This window comes from Sorex araneus, chromosome X, assembly GCF_027595985.1.
Source record: "Sorex araneus isolate mSorAra2 chromosome X, mSorAra2.pri, whole genome shotgun sequence".
In the NCBI taxonomy this organism is placed as follows: domain Eukaryota; kingdom Metazoa; phylum Chordata; class Mammalia; order Eulipotyphla; family Soricidae; genus Sorex; species Sorex araneus.
Genome location: NC_073313.1, coordinates 333,746,184 through 333,765,051, shown reverse-complemented (window position 1 = coordinate 333,765,051; position 18,868 = coordinate 333,746,184). Strand labels below are relative to the sequence as shown.

Genomic DNA, 18,868 nt, shown 5'->3' with positions numbered 1-18,868 from the left:
GAACAGAACGAGCTCTCGTACGCGGCACATAAAGGTACACAGCGAGGCAGCAACAGAGATCCAGAGGCAACATAAGGAGGGAACTGGTGGGCACGGCTGAGCCTGAGCCGGGTTGGGCTTTAAGAGAGGAGGCTGGGTTTCTTAAGGGAGGGAGACGGGTACAGGGTGATGGGTGTGGTGTTGGAATTATGTCCGTGAGAAGCCATTATTAATAGTATTGTAAACCAAAAAATTCTAACAAAAAGGAAAAAGCAACTGCAGTGAAGGGAGGGGTGGGGTGACCCCGAAGGCCGGCCCCTGCCTCCAGCTCCTGAGAATGCCGTGTCTGGCTCCTGGCCTCTGGGCGGCTTCTGAGGTTTATGAATATAAATTCGCATTTAGCTGAATTAGACCTTCATTGTAATGGACAGAAATGCAAAATTGAGATCAATGTTGGGAAAACTCACAAGTGACATGCAAGTCATCATAAGAAGAAAAGTTCCAGGGCTGAAGCAATAGCACAGCGGGTACGGCATTTGCCTTGCACGCAGCAGACCCGGGTTTGATTCCCAGCATCCCATATGGTCCCCCCCAGCACTGCCAGGAGTAATTCCTGAGTGCAAAGCCAGGAGTAACCCCTGAGCATCACCGAGTGTGACCCCCCCCAAAAAAAAATAAAAAGAAAGAATGAAAAGTTCCTGGTACACTGGGCAGTGTTGTGAGTCAGCTCTGTGGAAACTTGACATTTGAGGAACTGATGTCCAGCACGCGGGCTCTGCCATGAACCGGTCATGTGAAGGAGAACCGCCCTGTGGGGATCCCCAAAGGAGTGAGGGGACACACACGGGAAGCCCAGGAGGCAACATGGCGTGCCTTCCTGTGTGAGTTCTGACCTCAGGGCCGGGACAGCCCATGGACACCACTGTCCGAGTCACCCTGAGGACCAGCCCAGCCCTAGATGCAAAATATGTGCTGGCCACTCAGACTGTACTGCTGTCGAGGGCTCAGATACTTCCCTGGGGTCTGTAAACATGCTAACCGTGATGCTGAGAGCAGAACCCCGGTTCCTCAACAGAGGCCTGCCACAGCTGTTTCCATATCAGGAAAGAGACTGCAGAAGGAGCCAGACCCTACCCTCGAGCGTCCCATGCACAGGGGCTCAGCGACTCCGAGTGTCCTGCAGGCCTGTCCTCCCATCACATCTCGGCCACTGTTAGCCTTGGGGGAGCCTACCCAACTCACTTAGCCTCAGTTTCCCTGTCAGTAATGAGGACATGAGACACTCAATTATGCTCCAGTCAGGAGGGATCACATATATGATCAGAGTAGGGTACCTACATCTATGCCATGGAACCAAGCAGCGCGACAGGCACTGTTGGGTCTGTGGGTCACAGACACAGACACACACACACACATGCACACACACCACTTTGGGAAAGCTCCAGCAAACGTCAGCTGCATGGTTTCACTATTATCACCCTCTTCCTGGTCTGGGAGTCCCTCCCCAACGGTACCCCTCACCCACTTCTCACTGGAGCACACAGGGTTCGCCTCCGAGTTCCAGCCCCAAGGCTTCAGCCCGGTTTCCCTCCACACCCAAATACCAGAATCACCTCCATAAAGCCTGTCCCTGCCTCCCAGTCAGCCTGAGTGCCTCCTCTAGGAAGCTTTCCAGGACCACGAAGCACCCAGCATCCCTCTCACTGATCCACCCACCAGCGATACTTGCTAGTGCCTCTTCGGCTTTGCACAAAATATTAGGGCAGGTCAGTGTGAACCGACTCCAGCCCCATCCCCCTGCACAGGAACATACTGCTGAAGCCCAAACTGTATGAAACAGGGGCAAGACACACTGGGTCCCCACAACCTGCAGTTTGTGTGCAAAGGAAGACACATACACACACATACAAACACACACACAAGCACACATACATATGCACACATACACACATGCACACACATATACATTTACATGCACACACATGCACACACATGTACAAGCACACATTGCATGCACACACATATGCACACACATACACACACGCTCACAGGAGCACACATATGCACACACACATGCACCACACACGCGCGCACGCGCGCACACACACACACACACACACACACACACACCGTGTCCTATACCTGTGACCAGCAGAATCACCAGAAGACTGGGCAATGCATTTCCCTGGCAAACTTTCTAAGATTTCGAACTTTTCCAGGCTTCTGGTAGCCTGAGCCCCTCCTCGGCCCGCCCGAGTCTCTGAGTCCTCCCTCCTCGTCTCTCTGTCCTCCCCAGCCCAGGCTTTGTCACAGGCTGACCCAGTTCCCAGACAAAGGCTCCCTGTGAGCCGCTCACCAGACAGCAAGGCTGGGCCTGCTCCCAGGGCCCAGACCCCAGGAGTCGGCACAAGAGCAGGAAGGAACCCACCGCCGTGGGCACCGCACACAGCTGCCCCACAGGGGCTTCCGAGCGCCCGAGTCCACAGGCCGCCCAACCCATGGCCACAGGCCTGTCAGATCACATGCCCCCACCCGCGGCCCAGGAGACCCAGGCCCCTCATCCCCACCTAGGGACGCTGCCCCGTCACCTTTGTCTGCTCTGCCTTTGCCCAGAATCCCTTCCTGCTGCACACGCACCATCACAGCAGAAGGCACCGCCAGAGCCAGAGCGGCGCTGCGGTCCTGACTCCTAAACCCCCTGCCCCCCAGTCCCACCTCTGCCACGAGCCTCCGTGCGCAGCGCCCGGCCTGTGCACACTCTGTCTGCCGCGTCCTGCATGTGCAGCCGCCCTCAGCGGGAGAGGGCTGGGCCAGGACACGAGCCAACAGGCGCACACCTGACTCCAGCCCTTCCCCTTCCCTGCAGCCGGGCGGCTCCCAGGTCTGCCCAGGGCTTCCTTCCCAAAGCTGCAGCAGGCCTCTCCCCAAGCGCGGGCCCAGGGCCAGACCCACAAGAGGCAGGTCTCTCACAAACGGGAGCGCAAACACCAGCACCCCGGGGTCCGAGTTCTGGAATCTACCCACCACTGTCCTGCTGGAACCTGCAGGTCATGGACCATGTCCCTCGCCAAGTCTCACCTGTTCCGCCCCATCGTCTCATGGTCCTTGACCACCACATGAAGCTCTGAGCTGTGGTCCAGGGGGATGCCCTTGAGGTCCCACTCAAAGCCCTGCAAGGAAAGGAAAGACATCTTAGCCTGAGCCCAGTGTCAGGGTCACCACGGACCCCACATGCCACTGAGTGCTAGTAGATGAGCGGAAGAATGAGTAAGATAAATGAATATATGGGGGCTCGAGATAGTTCAGTGGGTAGGGAGCTTGCCTGGCACACAGCCAACCGAGGTTCAATTCCTAGAACCACGTATCATTCCCTGAGCCCCACTAGGAGCGGTTTCTGAGCACAGAGACAGGAATAACCTCTGAGCATTACCGGGTGTGGCCCAAAGGCCCCACACACACCAAAAAAAAAAAAAAAAAAGAATATATGAAAGAAGCAGTGTGTGAATGATGAATGAGTACATGAACGAATGTGCCAATGAATAAACACATTAATGAATGAACATGTAAAAGAGCACATGAATGAATGAATGAATGAATGAATGAAGAGCATAACTTCAGAGCTTTAAAATTAAAACAGCAGAGAAACAGAAATGTAGCAGAAAAGAAAAGGAAACTCTGTTTACCCAACCAGGAAACTGTACCGGAGACAGCAGATCCACGGGCTAGTGCAGAGGCATGACAGCAGTGCCAAGCTGGATATACCCATTCAGAGGCATCAGGACCCTCCTTGGAGCAAAGGGGCCCTGTGCCTCTGAACCACAGCCCCTCCAGGCATCCGCGACTTCCAAGTTAGGACAGGGAGCCACAGGCTTTTGGTTGAGGGCCCAGTGGCCAGCAGGAACCGGGGGGCACAGGTGCCAGAGAAAGAGCACAGCAGACAGGGTGCTTGCCTTGAACACAGCCCACCTGGGCCCCCCAAGCAGTGCCAGGAGTAATCCCTGAGCACAGCGGGTGTGGCCGAAAACAAAAGGAAAAAAAGAAGAGCCCGAGGAGAACCTAGGTGACCAGAAAGGGCTGTAGGGAGGAGAGCTGTGTGAGGGAGACCAGGCAGGCCAGAGGGCCCCTGGACAGCCTGGTCTCTCTACCGCCACACTCGGCATCCCATAAGGGAGACATCTCTCCTGGCCCAGCAAGCCAGGCTACGAGCCGCTCCCTCAGCTAGTACCAGGAGACGCCAGCTGGCACCCCCTGGGACTGGGAACCCACCACCTTGATGATGCAGAGAGAACAGACTGAGGACAGGGACACCCGCATACCTCATTCCACACAGGGTTCACGCTGTTCTTGATGACTTTGGTTCTCTTCTTCACCCCTACAAATGACACAAAGAAACAGTGGGCACCGGTTCTGACATTCCCTGCCGCTCGTCCACCAAGAAAATGCAAATGCATATGGATTCTCAGAGACACCACACACACACACACACACACACACACACACACACACACACACACAGCCTGTAAAGAAGGCCCCACACCAACCCTGCAACCTTGCTTGGCTCAGGCAGCCCCATCAGGAGAGGCTGACTCTTACCCAGACCAACTCTTTGGATGAGTCTGTTCTTGTATCCCTCGATGTCTACATAAAGTTGCCTACTTTTTCTTTTCTCTCTCTCTCTCTCTTTTTTTTATTATAGTTAATTTGTTTTGGGTTTTTGTTTGGTTTCGGTTTTGGTTCTGGTTTTGGAGCACACCCAGAGATGATGCTCAAGGCTTATTCCTGGCAGTGCTCAGGGGATCCTAAGGATAGAACCTAGGTCAGCTGTATGCAAGGCAAGCACCTTACCCCCTGTACTATTGCTCCAGCCCCCACATAAAGTCTTTAACTTGTAAATGCCCTTATTATTTCTAAAATTTAATCACTTTCACCAAGAAACAATCTCATTTCCTTTGATCTGGGTGCAGTGCACCCTCGAGGTGCTCAGGAACCGCCAGAGCTATGCTCGATGCTCAAAGCTCTAGGACAGTGTGGTGTCAGGGGTGGAACCAGGGTCATCGCCCTAACTCCTTAACCCCTGAACCTTCCCTCCAGCCCCTCCTTTTCCTTTTTACCAACACCTACTTCCTCATATTATAGGATTCCGTTTTTCTGAAATGTCCAGAATGAGCATATCCAGAGACAGAAAACAGTCATGTTTTTTTTTTTTTTTTTGCTTTTGGGGTTACACCCGGCGATGCACAGGGGTTACTCCTGGCTCTGCACTCAGGAATTACCCTTGGCGGTGCTCAGGGGACCATATGGGATGCTGGGATTCGAACCCAGGTTGGCCGCTTGCAAGGCAAATGCCCTACCCGCTGTGCTATTGCTCCAGCCCCAGAGAGTCATGGTTTTTAACACAAGTGATACAAGTGATAAAGTTTCTAAATCCCCTCAGCGTGGCCATGGTGGGTCTGTCTGAAGTACATGATGTCTTGGGGGTCCTACATGAGCATGAGAACAGGGTCGCAAGCATGCAGACTAGGAGCAGATCCTCATGCACTGGTGGCTGAAACTGGACCCACAATGCCCCACCTGAATGTCACTTTTGTCCTGGCATGAAGGGTGGGTGAGAACAGAGGAGCTTGACATTCCCAGCAGCTTCACAAAGGCCCCATGCTCAGTGGAAGATAAAAAATTCCACCAGAATGGGGGGGCTGGAGCAATAGCACAGCGGGTAGGGCGTTTGCCTTGCACGCGGCCGACCCGGGTTCGATTCCCAGCATCCCATATGGTCCCCTGAGCACCGCCAGGGGTAATTCCTGAGTACAGAGCCAGGAGCAACCCCTGTGCATTGCCGGGTGTGACCCAAAAAGCAAAAAAAAAAAAAAAAAAAAAAAAAATTCCACCAGAATGGAAGCCAGAGTGAGAGCACAGCAATAAGGTGCTTGCCTTGTCCATGACTATACAGGGTGCCGGTTCAATCCCCAGCACCCTATACAGTCCCCCAAGCACCACCAGGAGTAATTCCTGAGTGGAGAACCAGGAGTAGCCTCGAGGCATTGCCAGGTATAGTGCAAAACACAAATAAAACAAAATAAAGCAAAAAAAGCAAAAAATTCCACCAGACACAAAACAGATATTCGGGATGGACCTTTGAGGTGCCTGAGTTCAGCACCACCTGTGCACAGCGTCTGGGAGAGGCCTCTGGTCTCAGTTTGAGTGTCCCACCTGGACTTGAAAGCCCCCCAAGCTTCTGGAAACGTCTCTCCAGATGATGAGTCCTCCTCCAAAGCTGAGCCTTGTAGCTCTTATCCAGTTCCCCACGGCACAACCTCCTGGGTTAGTGGGACAGGGGTCGTTTTAAGCTTGGGGAAGAGAAAGACCAGGAGTCATTGGTTTAGCAGCCAGGACACAAACAAGGCTGCTGGTGGGAGGACAGGCAGGGAGAAAGGGCTAAGGAGAGCTATGAAGGATCATCTGAGGAGAGAACAGACCCTCTGCTCGCAGAGGCTGCATGACCGAGCCTGCAAAGGCTGCATGACTGAAAAATGAGGGTGATCCCCCCAAGCTGGTGTCACCAACCACTCCTACAGCCTGTTGAAAGCCCTGGAATAAGAAGGCACACAGGCTTTGGCATGAAGCAGACCACCAGAAAACTGAGTTTCTGGGGGGCTTTAAGGTAGCAGGTCTCAACCTTTCCTGAGACCCCAAAATGGGAAGACCCTAAATAAGAAGACCCCGAATGAGACCCATCTCTTGGCTTTCACTGCATTTACAATGAAGACTGTGGGGGCTGCGTGGGCATGGCTCAGAGATGCAAGGCACCTTCCCTGGGCTGGAGAGAGAGCATCGGGCCAACCTGGTTCGATCCCCAGCACCACATATGGTCCCCCAAGCACTGCCAGAAATGATCCCTGAGCACAAAGCCAGGAGTAAGCCCTGAGAATTGCCAGGTATGGTGCAAAAACAAACAAAATACCTGCCTTGCAAATGTGAGGCTGGGAGTTGGAGCCCCTCACATGCCTGGCACCATCCCTACAGCTCCGCCGTGGGAGACCCCTGAGGCGGTGTGTGACAGTGCACAACCCCCGGCAAACATCACTGCAACAAGCATGTTCAAGTGAGAGACCAGGAAGTGAGATGCCTAATGGATATGTATGTGAGCACGGTAACACAGACTGCAGGAGCACCCCAACTCAAGAGTGCAACCCTCCCCCCGCAAGCACGTGTATGAGCATGTGACCCCCCAGCCAACACGAGGACCATGTGAGCACATGAGCCCCAGTCACCACAATATCAAAGACAAGGAAAGGGGGGCAAAGAAACCAAGACTGGGGCACTTAAAAATTAAACTTATTGGGGCTGGAGCAATAGCACAGAAGGTAGGGCATTTGCCTTGCACGCGGCTGACCAGGGTTCAATTCCCAGCATCCCATATGGTCCCCTGAGCACTGCCAGGAGTAATTCCTGAGTGCAGAGCCAGGAGTAACCCCTGTGCATCACCAGGTGTGACCCAAAAAGCAGAAAAAAAATTAAACTTATTAAGATTTGGTAGCTTCAAATTGACAACAATAAACCCAGGACATGTTTACATATTTTTAAGACATATCAAAAGAACAATGTAGCACTGTAGCACTGTCATCCCGTTGTTCATGAAGTTGCTCAAGTGGGCACCAGTAATGTCTCCATCGTGAGACTTGTTACTATTTTTTGCGTATCGAATACACCATGGGTAGCTTGCCAGGCTCTGCCATAAAGGCAGGATACTCTCGGTAGCTTGCCGGAGAGCCCGCACGGCAGCCTTACTCAAGGCAAACACCCGACCCGCTTGTACTATCACTCCAGCTCTGCATTTCTTAGACTTCTAAAACTTAGCTGCAGTGCAAATTCTGAGTCATATTAATGACTGTTTTTTAACCCTGTTATATTAAAGACCATAGTCTATCTTTCATTTTGAACAAATAATTAATCCAAGTATGATTGCATAAAGCCTTTCACTGATGATTTAGATCATTTTCATTCATTGAGTTATATAAGTCTTCCAAATTACCTGCATTATTATACAATACCAAACTTGCATTCGTTAATACTATCTATATCAGAAACCATAACTCAATTTTGATCCTTCTCCAGGCATTTATTATGAAGTCACTTCATGACAAAACCATCACGAGTTGGAAATATCTGAAGTCAAAATGCAATAATACACTTAGCCCTACCAAACAACACAGCCCAGCTGAGCCTGCCTTTCATATGCTCGGAATACATACGTTAGACTGCAGTGGGCCAAAATCATCTATACAAAGCTTTTGTGTGTGGGGGGGGGTAAGTGGGAGCTGTTTGGGGGCTACACCCAGCAGTGTTCAGGGCTTACTCCTGGCTCTGGCTGAGATCTGAGGCCCATACGTGGTGCTAAGATTTAAACCAGTGTCAGCCACAGGCAGATCAAGTACCTTATCTTCTGTGCTATCTTTCTGGTCCCTGGTAATTTTTGTTAGGGATTACTCCTGGCTCTACACTCAGGGATCACTCTAGGCAGTTTTCAGGGGAGTGTACATGGTGCTGAGGATTGAATCTGGGTTGGCCACACGTACTGCTAGTTCCTTATCCCCTGCACTATCTCTACAGCCAAAGTATAAGGAAGTACAGCTAATCTCCTACAGTTTGCCAGATACTGCATTGAAGGTGATAATAGAGTGGCTGTTGACCTGGTAGCCCAAAACCTATTCATCAGTGACTCAATAAACTCAATGACAGGTGCTGAAGCCCACTGTCCCTGTCCAGCACCATCAGAAGGTAAGAAAAGATCAACATTCGACACCTAACGTCCAATTTCTACTGAAAGCATATTTTTTCTACACCACTGTAAAGTGAGAGCTTGTAAGTAGAACAATATAAGTCAGGAAGCATCTGTACTGGGAAGCTGGAAGACACACATTTCCTAAAATTACAGTTTTCACCTGAAAGCTCCAATCTTAAGATTGGCCATGAGTGATGAATGTCAGCTCTTTTCCTCAAAGCAACAGGCTCATGAGGATGTTATCGAGAAAACATCCACCAAATGCCCGGTTCTGAATCATCCTGGTTTGTCCTCCACTCCACCAACAAACAGCACCGTTTGAGAAAACTCCAAGATGGCTAGTTGAGCTGGCAACTCAGACACACAAATGCTTTCCTGGTAATAGCTGCCATTTCCCAGTGAGCACAGGAATTCTTTGCATATACTGCCCCTTCCCACACACAGTACAGGGGCCAGAGATGTGGTTCAGTGGCAGAGCACAAGCCTCACCTATACAGGAGATCCTGAATCCAATTCCTGCATGCCCCTTCCCCCTAAAAAATAAACCACTACAAATACATGTCTTCAGGCTCGAGATCAGTAACATTCAGAATTAGATCCTTTCACCAGAAACCTTCTTTAATAAGACAGGCTTGATTCTGTCTGTGAATTCGTGAGGGTCAAGAATGCCGTGACTCGTCCTCAACCCACCCTCAGTGCCATCTTGCCGCACCTAGCAGTGAAGAATCCAGGCCGGCGGGCACTGCAAGCCGGAGAATGCTCCAGACCCCAGACCAGGCCAACAACACCAGGGTGCCAGGCAGAGAAGGTACAACCAACCCGCCTTCTCCAGATGGAGTCCCAGCAACACTGAGCTTCTACTAACACGGTTCCGGTATGTGGGACTGGGATATTTCTCCAAGCCACGGGGCCGCTTATGCAGCCATGCGACCTTTTCTAATATACAAAAAAAAAACTACTCAGGAACGGCTTTCCCACCCCTGAGTGTCCATTATCCCAGAGGCACAGAAACCAATCTCAGAATGCAGCGGCTGCTGGCAGATATACTCCTGGACTGTGAACTAAGCTACGGCCCCGTGCAGCCCCGGGAGGAGAAGGGTTTCTGTCCCTCTGCCTTTTCCCCTTTGCGGCAGCATGGCGACCGCCACCGTTCAGAACCAATTGGACAGAGAGGTAGGAGCTTGCAGTGATGGGTCGCATGGGGAATCTCGAGAACAGGGTGAGGGGGCAGAACTGGCCCTACCTTCTTCCCAAATGAGACCCCAAGCATTGCCTACAAACAGCTCCCCAGCTCCTGAACAGCCATGATCCCAGAGGCACACAAACCAATCTCGGAATGCGGCGGCTGCTGGCAGAAATACCTCTGGACTTAATACCAAAATCCCAAAACTGGGCGGCCACTTTCATGACCGTGCAACATCATATGCTCTTTGTTACCAACAATAGAAAACATACAATCTAATGATGTCATTCTGACAGGTCTGACCATTGGGAGAAAAACTCCAAAAACTCCAAATAATGATAGTGAGTTTTCTGTAATCAAGGTAAGGAGAGAGTAAAGTGAAAATTATCTGCCACACAAGCAGGGGAGGAGTGTGTGTGTGTGTGTGGGGGGGTGTATGCTGGGGTTTTGGTGGTGGAACATGTGCACTGGTGAAGGGATGGGTGTTTGAGCATAATATGACTGAGACTTGATCCTGAAAGCTCTATAACTGTTCTCACTGTGACTCAATTAAAAAAAAAATTATTTTTAAAAAAAAAAGAATGCCGTGACTTGGACAAGTTGGTGTGAAGGCCCTGGCTGATATGGAGGCGCCTTGGAGCACGTCCCCCCAACCTCCCTGCAGATGCCGCCCAGGGGAAAGGGGAAGCTCCTTTGTGTCACTGTACAAAGACCTGCCACACTTGGAGAACTTCTCAGATAAGTCATTGAACCTCGCAGGCACTATTTTCTTATCACATGGGGGAAATCAAGCAGGCCAGGATGAGTGAGGCGCCTGGCACGCAGCACCGAGTAAATGTGAGTTGGTATCACTGTGCTCTGGGTGTCACGCTGGTGCTTCTAATAAACTTCTACTGGTGCTTAAAACCCCACTCAGAGTTTCTCCTCTGATTGCCCCAGAGATGAAGCAAGCTGTGGCCACACGTATCAGACAGAGGCTAACGGTGAGTGCCTATGTCTGTCTGCCCAGCTGGACTATGGGCTGCAGAGAGTAGACGTCACGTCTTTATCATGCTAGGGACCCTAGCACATGGGGAGGCATCTGGAATTGGGTGCAGAATGGGTCCTGCTCATCCCCTAACTGGCTGCAAGTTCACTTGCTCACCCTACAGGCTAGGATCTCCCTTTGCCGGGGACACCAGAAGCATGGATCAACAGCATGGCGGCTTCTTAACAGACAACGGGAGGCCCAGTGTGTGGGGAAGCACTCTGGAGGGGCCCCAGTTATATTCTCAAAGATGGTCCAAGCCCACCCAGACCAAAGCCCTCGTGGTGGACTACACAGGCAGGGTTCCAGCAGAGGCCGGACACATGGATGTGAGCCAGTCAAGAAATATCCAGGGCTGGGGGGGGGGCGGGGAGGGGAGGGAGGGCGGAGCCATAGCACCGTGGGTAGAGCATTTGCCTTACATGCGACCGACCAGGGTTCAATCACCAGCATCCCATATGGCCCCCTGAGCACCACCAGGAGTAATTTCTGAGGGAGTAACCCCTGAGCACCTCAGGGCATGACCCAAAAAGAAAAAAAAAAAAAAAGCCACCGTGACCATGGAAAGGGCTTCAAAGGTCTCTCAGCCGAGCTCCCCCTACAGTGGCTGCTGAGAAGGCTCTCAGGGCACTCAGATGCTATAGCCCAGTGCTCTCCCCTCCCCTCCCCTGTCGACTCCCCAAGACATCCCATAATAACCTGGAAAATTCCATCGGCGGCTCTGAATTGTCCCTTTGGAAACTCATTTCCTGGGGCTCCAAGCAGTACGAACTTCAAAATAATAAGTAGATTGGGGTGGGGGTGGGGGCGGGGGGCGGGAATGAGCCTTGTCTATGGGCCAAGCTCCAGGCCGAGTGTCTTTGAAACGTTTTCCATTTCCTGCCTTCCCTGGAGATGAGGAACGGCCAGGTTCTCTGTGAGGTTTCCCTCACGGAGTGAGATGGCCCAGCGCCAAGGCCCTGCGGGTGAGGGCAGGGCAGGGCAGGGCCAGCCGTGGGTGCTGCGGCACGAACAGGAGCAGGAAAGGCATGTAGCCGTGACACGGCACCATCACGGGCTTCCCAGACGCCAAGGAAAGGGAGGGCACGCTGCTAATTAGGAAACAGTTAAGAAAATAGTTCCTTCCTCCTCGTGGATGAGGGCCTGTCCTGCCCTTGATGATTAGCCTCGGCCTTATGAGAAGTGGCTTCGTGCATGATTGAACGGACTCCAGGAAGAGAACCGGAGGGCTCCCATGGCAGGCCACGAGGTGGTCTCCCCAGACGGCTCTCCCCAGAACTGGGGGCCAGGGCCCTCTGAGAACCCTCCTCTGGGGTAACCTGCAGACTGGACTGACTCTGAGGAGAGAATGAACCTGCCCTGCCAGGGCGGAATTGTCTGCATTCTTGGAAATTTCCCACTGGGACACACAGAAAGGCGCTTGCCTTGCACATGGCCAATCTGTGTTCAATCCCTGGCACCCCATATGGGCCCTCTAGCACAGAAGCACAGAGCCAGGAGTGCTCCCTAAGTGCAGCCAGTATGGAAGGGGGATGGGAGGAAGGAAGAAAGAAAAGAAAGAAAGAAAGAAAGAAAGAAAGAAAGAAAGAAAGAAAGAAAGAAAGAAAGAAAGAAAGAAAGAAAGAAAGAAAGAAAGAAAGAAAGAAAGAAAGAAAGAGAAAAAGAAAGAAAGGAAGAAAGGGAGAGAGATTGAAAGAAAGAAAGAAAGAAAGAAAGAAAGAAAGAAAGAAAGAAAGAAAGAAAGAAAGAAAGAAAGAAAGAAAGAAAGAAGGAAGGAAGGAAGGAAGGAAGGAAAGAAAGAAAGAAAGAAAGAAAGAAAGAAAGAAAGAAAGAAAGAAAGAAAGAAAGAAAGAAAGAAAGAAAGAAAGAAAGAAAGAAAGAAAGAAAGAAAGAAAGAAAGAAGGAAGGAAGGATGAAGGAGGAAAGAGGGAGGGAGGGAAGAAACAGAAAAGAGTCAAACTCTTGGGCTCAACCACACACTTGGGGTCACCTGGCTGAGCAGGCTCCACTAGCAGAAGCCACACACTTGACCACAGCTGCCAACATGGTGTGGCCTCACCCAAGAAGCCAGAGTGCTTCCCCTGGCATCTGGTCCAGTGGAGCTGCAGCATCCAAGGGACTGACTCAAACTGCAGGCTTCACCCACCACTTCTAGCCCAGCAAGTAGGGATGAGTCCCTTTCATGGGCCAGGTGCTTGTTAGCCTTCTAGAACCTGGGCACCCTGGGAGTCATTTGTAGAAGGAAGCACCCTGGCAGAACCAGCTGGTTCTCTTGACCTCTTGACCTCTTGGTTGGCCAGACGGACACCCCTGACCACGACCCCTGCACAAAGGTAAGGCACATTCAGAAAGCAGAATGCTCGTTTCTGTGATGCTCACAGAGGCTTTGGGCCATTGGGAGAGTAGAGAAGATGGAGCAAATACAGGGGTTATCACGGGCAGTGAGGGTCACCCACCGGGGACGCTTCTAGGCCCAGAAAGTTAGTGGAAAGGCTGAAAACTGCTATTGCAAAATACCAAATCATCTCACTTGTCTGTGGTAGATCATGACAAAACAAGGGAACAGACATATTGAAAGCGAGAAGCCCTTGGCCTTGGATTATAAAACTGAGATTATCAAGAAATGGGGGAGGGTCAGAGCGATGGCACAGCAGGTAGGGCATTTGCCTTGCATGAGGCAGACCCAGGTTCGACTCCCGGCATCCCATATTGTTCCCCCAGCATCACCAGGAGTAATTTCTGAGTGCTGGGCCAGGAGTCGCAAGACACGGAGCATAACTGGGTGTGATCCGGAAAGGAAAAAAAAAAAAAGAAAAGAAATGGGGGAAAGAGGAGGCCAGAGTGACAGTACAGCAGGCAGGGCACTTCCCTTGCACACAGCCAACTTGGTTTGATCACCAACATCCCATATGGTGCCCAAGGCTACCTGGAGTGGTACCAGCAAGCACAGTCAGGAGTAAACTGAGCACTGCCAGGTGTGGCACAAAACACAAAGCCAAAGAAGTGGGGAATACTCTCTCTCTACAAAGAAGGAGAGAGAGAGAGAGAGAGAGAGAGAGAGAGAGAGAGAGAGAGAGAGAGAGAGAGAGAGAGAGAGAAAGAGAGAGAGAGAAATGAAGAGGCAAACCAGAGACTAAAGAAGTGGAGGACCCTCGGGAATTTTGGTGATGGTGAAGGTGTAGTAACTTTCTACATTAGAACTAGAAATGTTAACTATTATAATCTTGTTGCCTAAACTATATAAAAAAATATAAACCATAAGTAAAACAGTAGAAGAAAAAAAATGCATTTCCCACTGTAGTTCAAAAGGGTACCAAAAGCCTCAATATCATTTCCCAGAAGAACAAAGAAGGTGGAAGATCCATGCTACGGACCAGCACTTAGCCTTCAAGAGGAAGGAATTCTAATACCTATCACCACGCAGATGAGCTTGAAAACATCACACTGAAATAAGCTAACACAGCAGGGCAAATATTCTATGGCTTCATGTAAAAGAGGCATCTGGAATAGTCAAGTCCTAGGAACTGGAGGTAGAATGGAGGGGTTAAGGATTGGGAGTGGGGTCGGGAGTTTATTGGCTTTTCCCCCCCCTCATTTTAGGCATTGTTATTTTCAATCCCATTAATCATTCCCATCCTCCGCCCTCTACTTTATTGTTTAATGTGTTAGAGTCTCAATTTGGATAGGAGAGGGGCACCTGGAGTGACTGGGTGGGAGGCGGGGACAATGGCCTAGTGAAAGGGGGAGTGTTCAGGACCAGAGCAAGTGTTACAGGCTGCTTCCTGGCCATGAAGTAGATGACAGATGCATTGTGAGAAGGGGTGGGACACCTTCAGAAAAGTTCTAGAGATAGTGGCGGTGAACCATGAGCGTTGAATGGTCGATGCCACTGAATTACTGAAAAATGGTTAACGTGGTAATTGGTTTTATATTTTATATATTATATATGTTACCACAATGAAACAAAAAAATTTTTTTTTAAAAATCCCACCACCGGTCAACATCCAGAGACTATAAAACCAAGCTCCTGAAAGACATCTTATAGCCTACCTGGCAAGCTACCAAGCTATAACCTGGCAAGCTACCAAGAGCTTCCTGCCCGCATGGGAGAGCCTCGCAAACTCCCCATGTTGTATTCACATGCCAAAACCCGTAACAATGATGGGTCTCATTCCCCTAACCCTGAAAGAGCCTCCAATGCGGCACCATTGGAAAGGACGAGTAAAGATTCTAAAGATTCCAGCCCCAATCTAAAATTGGGGCTGGAGCGATAATACAGCGGGTAGGGCATTTGCCTTGCACGCAGCAGACCCGGGTTCAATTCTCAGCATCCCATATGATCCCCCAAGCACCGCAAGGAGTGATTCCTGAGTGCAGAACCAGGAGTCAGCCCTGAGCATTGCCGGGTGTGACCCAAAAAGCCAAAAAAATTAAAAAATTAAAAATAAATAAAATCTCACGGCTAGGACGAATGGAGACATTACTGCTCGATAATTCGACAATCAATGGGATGATGATGATGATGATGATGATGATGATGATGATGATGATGATGATGATGAAGAAAAAGTGCTTAGAGCACCAAGTCTTGAAAAGACTCATACTTAGAAAAAGCTGCTACTCCTAGCTTGTAGGGACCACTGACCTCCATGCAGGGGGATGGGAATAAAGGCGTGCAGAGGGTTATGCCTTCCTCACACGTGCCCAACTCTGTGCTGGGTGGGACTCATCAAAGGGATTGTGGACACCACAGCCACCACACTAGGCATTCAAGTGAAGAAGAAGTGGTCCCCACCTGCAGAGCTGAAATGCTGGGAGCTGACCCAGTAGGGTGGCCTCTGAAGATGGCCCAGTAAGCCCCGCTGGAGGACAGAGAGTGAAGACAGCAAGAGACACACGCTCTTGGAACTGTCTAGCGCAGTCTAGAGACTTGGGGCACACACCCACCCCCACCCCCTGCTCCCCGAAGCATTATGTCAGGAGCCGGAGTGTGGAGCGCCCACGTGTTCACTAACTCATCAGTGCACTGGCAGAATGTGGGGTTTCCAGAAAGGAAATTCTCCCAGGCTTTGAAAGGGGGCAGATGCTGGGGCTGGAGAGCCAGCACAGAGGCCAGGGCGCCTGCCTTGCATACAGCCAAGCCCAGTTCAATGCCCAGTACCACATAAGGTTCCCCGTGCAGCCCCGAGTGCAGACCCAGAGTAAGCCCTTAGCACAGCTGGGTGTGCCCTCCCTAAGGCCCTCCCCCACCAAAAAAACAACAACAACAACAAATTAAATTTTTTTTTAAATAAACAAAAGGAGAAGGAGTTTCTGGAAGGTGCTATAAAATGTCTGGACTCTGAAGGCATGGCTATAAAGGAATAAGATTCGGGGAGGGGTATGAGACGTTATTGTTACTATTAAATGGGCACAGGGCTTCAGTTGGGGAAATCAAAGCATTCTGGAGAGGATACATGAGTGATGACTGCAAACTCAGATAAATGTTCTTAATATCGGTGGCTAAGCGCTACATCTGAATACGGGTCAGGTGGTAAATGGCACATTCTGTGTATTTTACACCATTTTTAAGGTCCAGCTGCCAGATGGTAAAGACACAGGCGGTGGGGCCGGGGCTCATGGCTATTGTCTGGGTGGAGCAGGGGCAGAAGGAGGTGCAGGATAGGGCTCGAGGGGCACCAGCAGTAACTTGGTGGGGGGGGCGATGGCCTAGTTGGGGGGCGATCAGGACCAGAGCGAGTGCTACAGGCTGTTTTCTGCCCGTGAAGTAGGCGACAGACGCACTGTGAGAAGGGGTGGGACACCTTCAGATCCTGGGCGCAGTCTCTCGCTGATCATGGTGGCCAAGAACCGCGAGCGCCACGTTTCCAGGCATCACATTAAAACGCCCTTCAGACAGAGAAGTGCCAGAAATCGGACGCATCAGGCAAGCCCATCAAAAGGCAGCAGCAAGTGAATGAAGCGAAAATACCACTGGTGGTTGGGGACAACAAGGGCTAGGAGGTCTGGTCAGTGGTTGGAATCCACCACAGGGCTGGGAGGGAGGAGGGGCAGAGAGGGGGTTGGTAAGATAGAGAAGAGACCAGCATGACAGTAATAGTTGGAAGTTGTCACGCTGGACACGAACCTAGTGTTCAATGTAGGTAAAGGGATAACCTTTCAGTATCTGTATTGCTGTATTGCAAACCGCAGTGCACAACAGGAGAGAGAGAGGGAGAGAGAGAGAGAGAGAGAGAGAGAGAGAGAGAGAGAGAGAGAGAGAGAGAGAGAGAGAGAGGTGCCTGCCAGAGAAGCAGGCTTCGGGGTGGGTGGATGATAGGGATGATAGGAGGGAACCTGGGGACACTGGTGCAGGGAAATGAACACTGATGGAGGGATGGGTGTTGGAATATTGTATGACTGAAACCTAATCATGAACAGCTTTGTAAGGGTCTATCTCACAGTGATTCAATTTAAATAATTTAATTTAATTTAATTTAAAAAAAGAAAAGAAAAAAAAATAACCCTAGTGAAACTGGAGCGATAGTAGCATGGATGGGTCAATCCCCAGCACCTCATACGGTCCCCTGAGTAATGCCAAGAGTGATCCTTGAGTGCAGAGCCAGGAATAAGCCCTGAGCACTGCTGGGTGTGGCCCAAAAAACAACATTAAAAATACCCCTGGCATCTGCGGAAGGAAGGCGACTTTCCTTCCTTGCGTAGGGACCCTTAACAGAAAAAGGAGGTAGGCTCTGATGATTGCCCTGACTCATGCCCATACACCCCAAGAGCCGTGCAGCTGTCACTTCCTTCCCTCCTCTTGTCACCCTTATCTCCATTTTTCTAAATCCTGAAACTTCACTTTCTGGGAAACAGAAGCCAGGAAGAGGCAGTGGCGGAGGTGGGGGTACACTGGCTGTGATGGGCTGCACGCCGTAGGGGCCACCTTTAGACTCAACAGGACCATTAGAACTTGGGAAGGTACTCTCAGTGACAAAGTGCTAATACCCTCCATTTATAAAGAGCACAAACACTTTTACCACCCGTTCCCCCAAATAACAGGCAAATTGAAAGCAATTCCGGGTCAGCCAGAGAGGTCCAAGGCCTCTTCCTGGCATTCGGGAGCCCCGGGTTGAATCCCTGGTTCTGACCCCAGCACCACATCATCTCCTGAACACTGCTGGGGGCAACTCCCAAGTATCACTGGGTGTGACCCCCAAAGCAACAACAACAACAACAAAGAAATGAAAGGCAATTCAGGGGTCTGGCAAGAGAGCATAACAGGTAAGACGGCTTGCCTTGCATGCAGCTGGCCAGGGGTTGATCCCTGCCACCCCATATTGTGGTCCCCTGTGCATCAGCAGGAGTGGTTCCTGCTCTCAGAACCAGAAGGAAGCCCTGAGCACTGTTGGGGGTGGTCTAAATACAAACAAAATTTTGTTAAATACTTGCATAATAATGCTTTTAATAAAAAAAATATTAGCAGGATTAAATGAAAATAAACCTCAAGCTTGTCTGGCAGGATGGTGAAACTGGTACAGATTTTGCATGCAGCCAAGCAGGGGTCAATCCCTGGCACCACATATTGTCCCCTAAGCCTACCAGGAATGATCACTGAGAACAGAGCCAGGAGTAATCCCCGAGCATCACGGGGTGTGGCCCAAAACAACAAAATTGCCAGATTCAGAGAGTGCTAGAGAGACAGTACAGCAGATAGGGCACTTGCCTTGCATGCAACTGCCCTGGGTTCAATCTCCAGCACCACTTAAGCTCCAAAGCTTCTGGCTAGAGTCAGAGAAGTGCCCAGGAGATAGAAGAGGGGGAAGAAAACCCTGGGGAGCAGGGGAGGACCTGGCAGGATGGGAGAGAGGGAAGAACAATAGCAGCTCTTGAGTTTCTAGCTGATGATCCCAGGAAAGCA

General features: G+C 50.7%; 1 protein-coding gene across 16 annotated transcripts in view; it reads right to left on the bottom strand.

Moving 5' to 3' along the window:
- The window catches only part of DYSF (dysferlin), a 214,406-nt gene that overhangs the window by 179,296 nt on the left and 16,242 nt on the right, over window positions 1-18,868 (bottom strand). For all 16 annotated transcript variants that reach the window (XM_055122406.1, XM_004609122.2, XM_055122407.1 and 13 more), the window contains exons 2-3: window positions 4,296-4,351; window positions 3,058-3,149 (exon numbers count right to left, since the gene is read on the bottom strand). In XM_055122406.1, coding sequence (XP_054978381.1) covers window positions 3,058-3,149; window positions 4,296-4,351 — 148 coding nt within the window. The remainder of the gene's footprint in view (window positions 1-3,057; window positions 3,150-4,295; window positions 4,352-18,868) is intronic.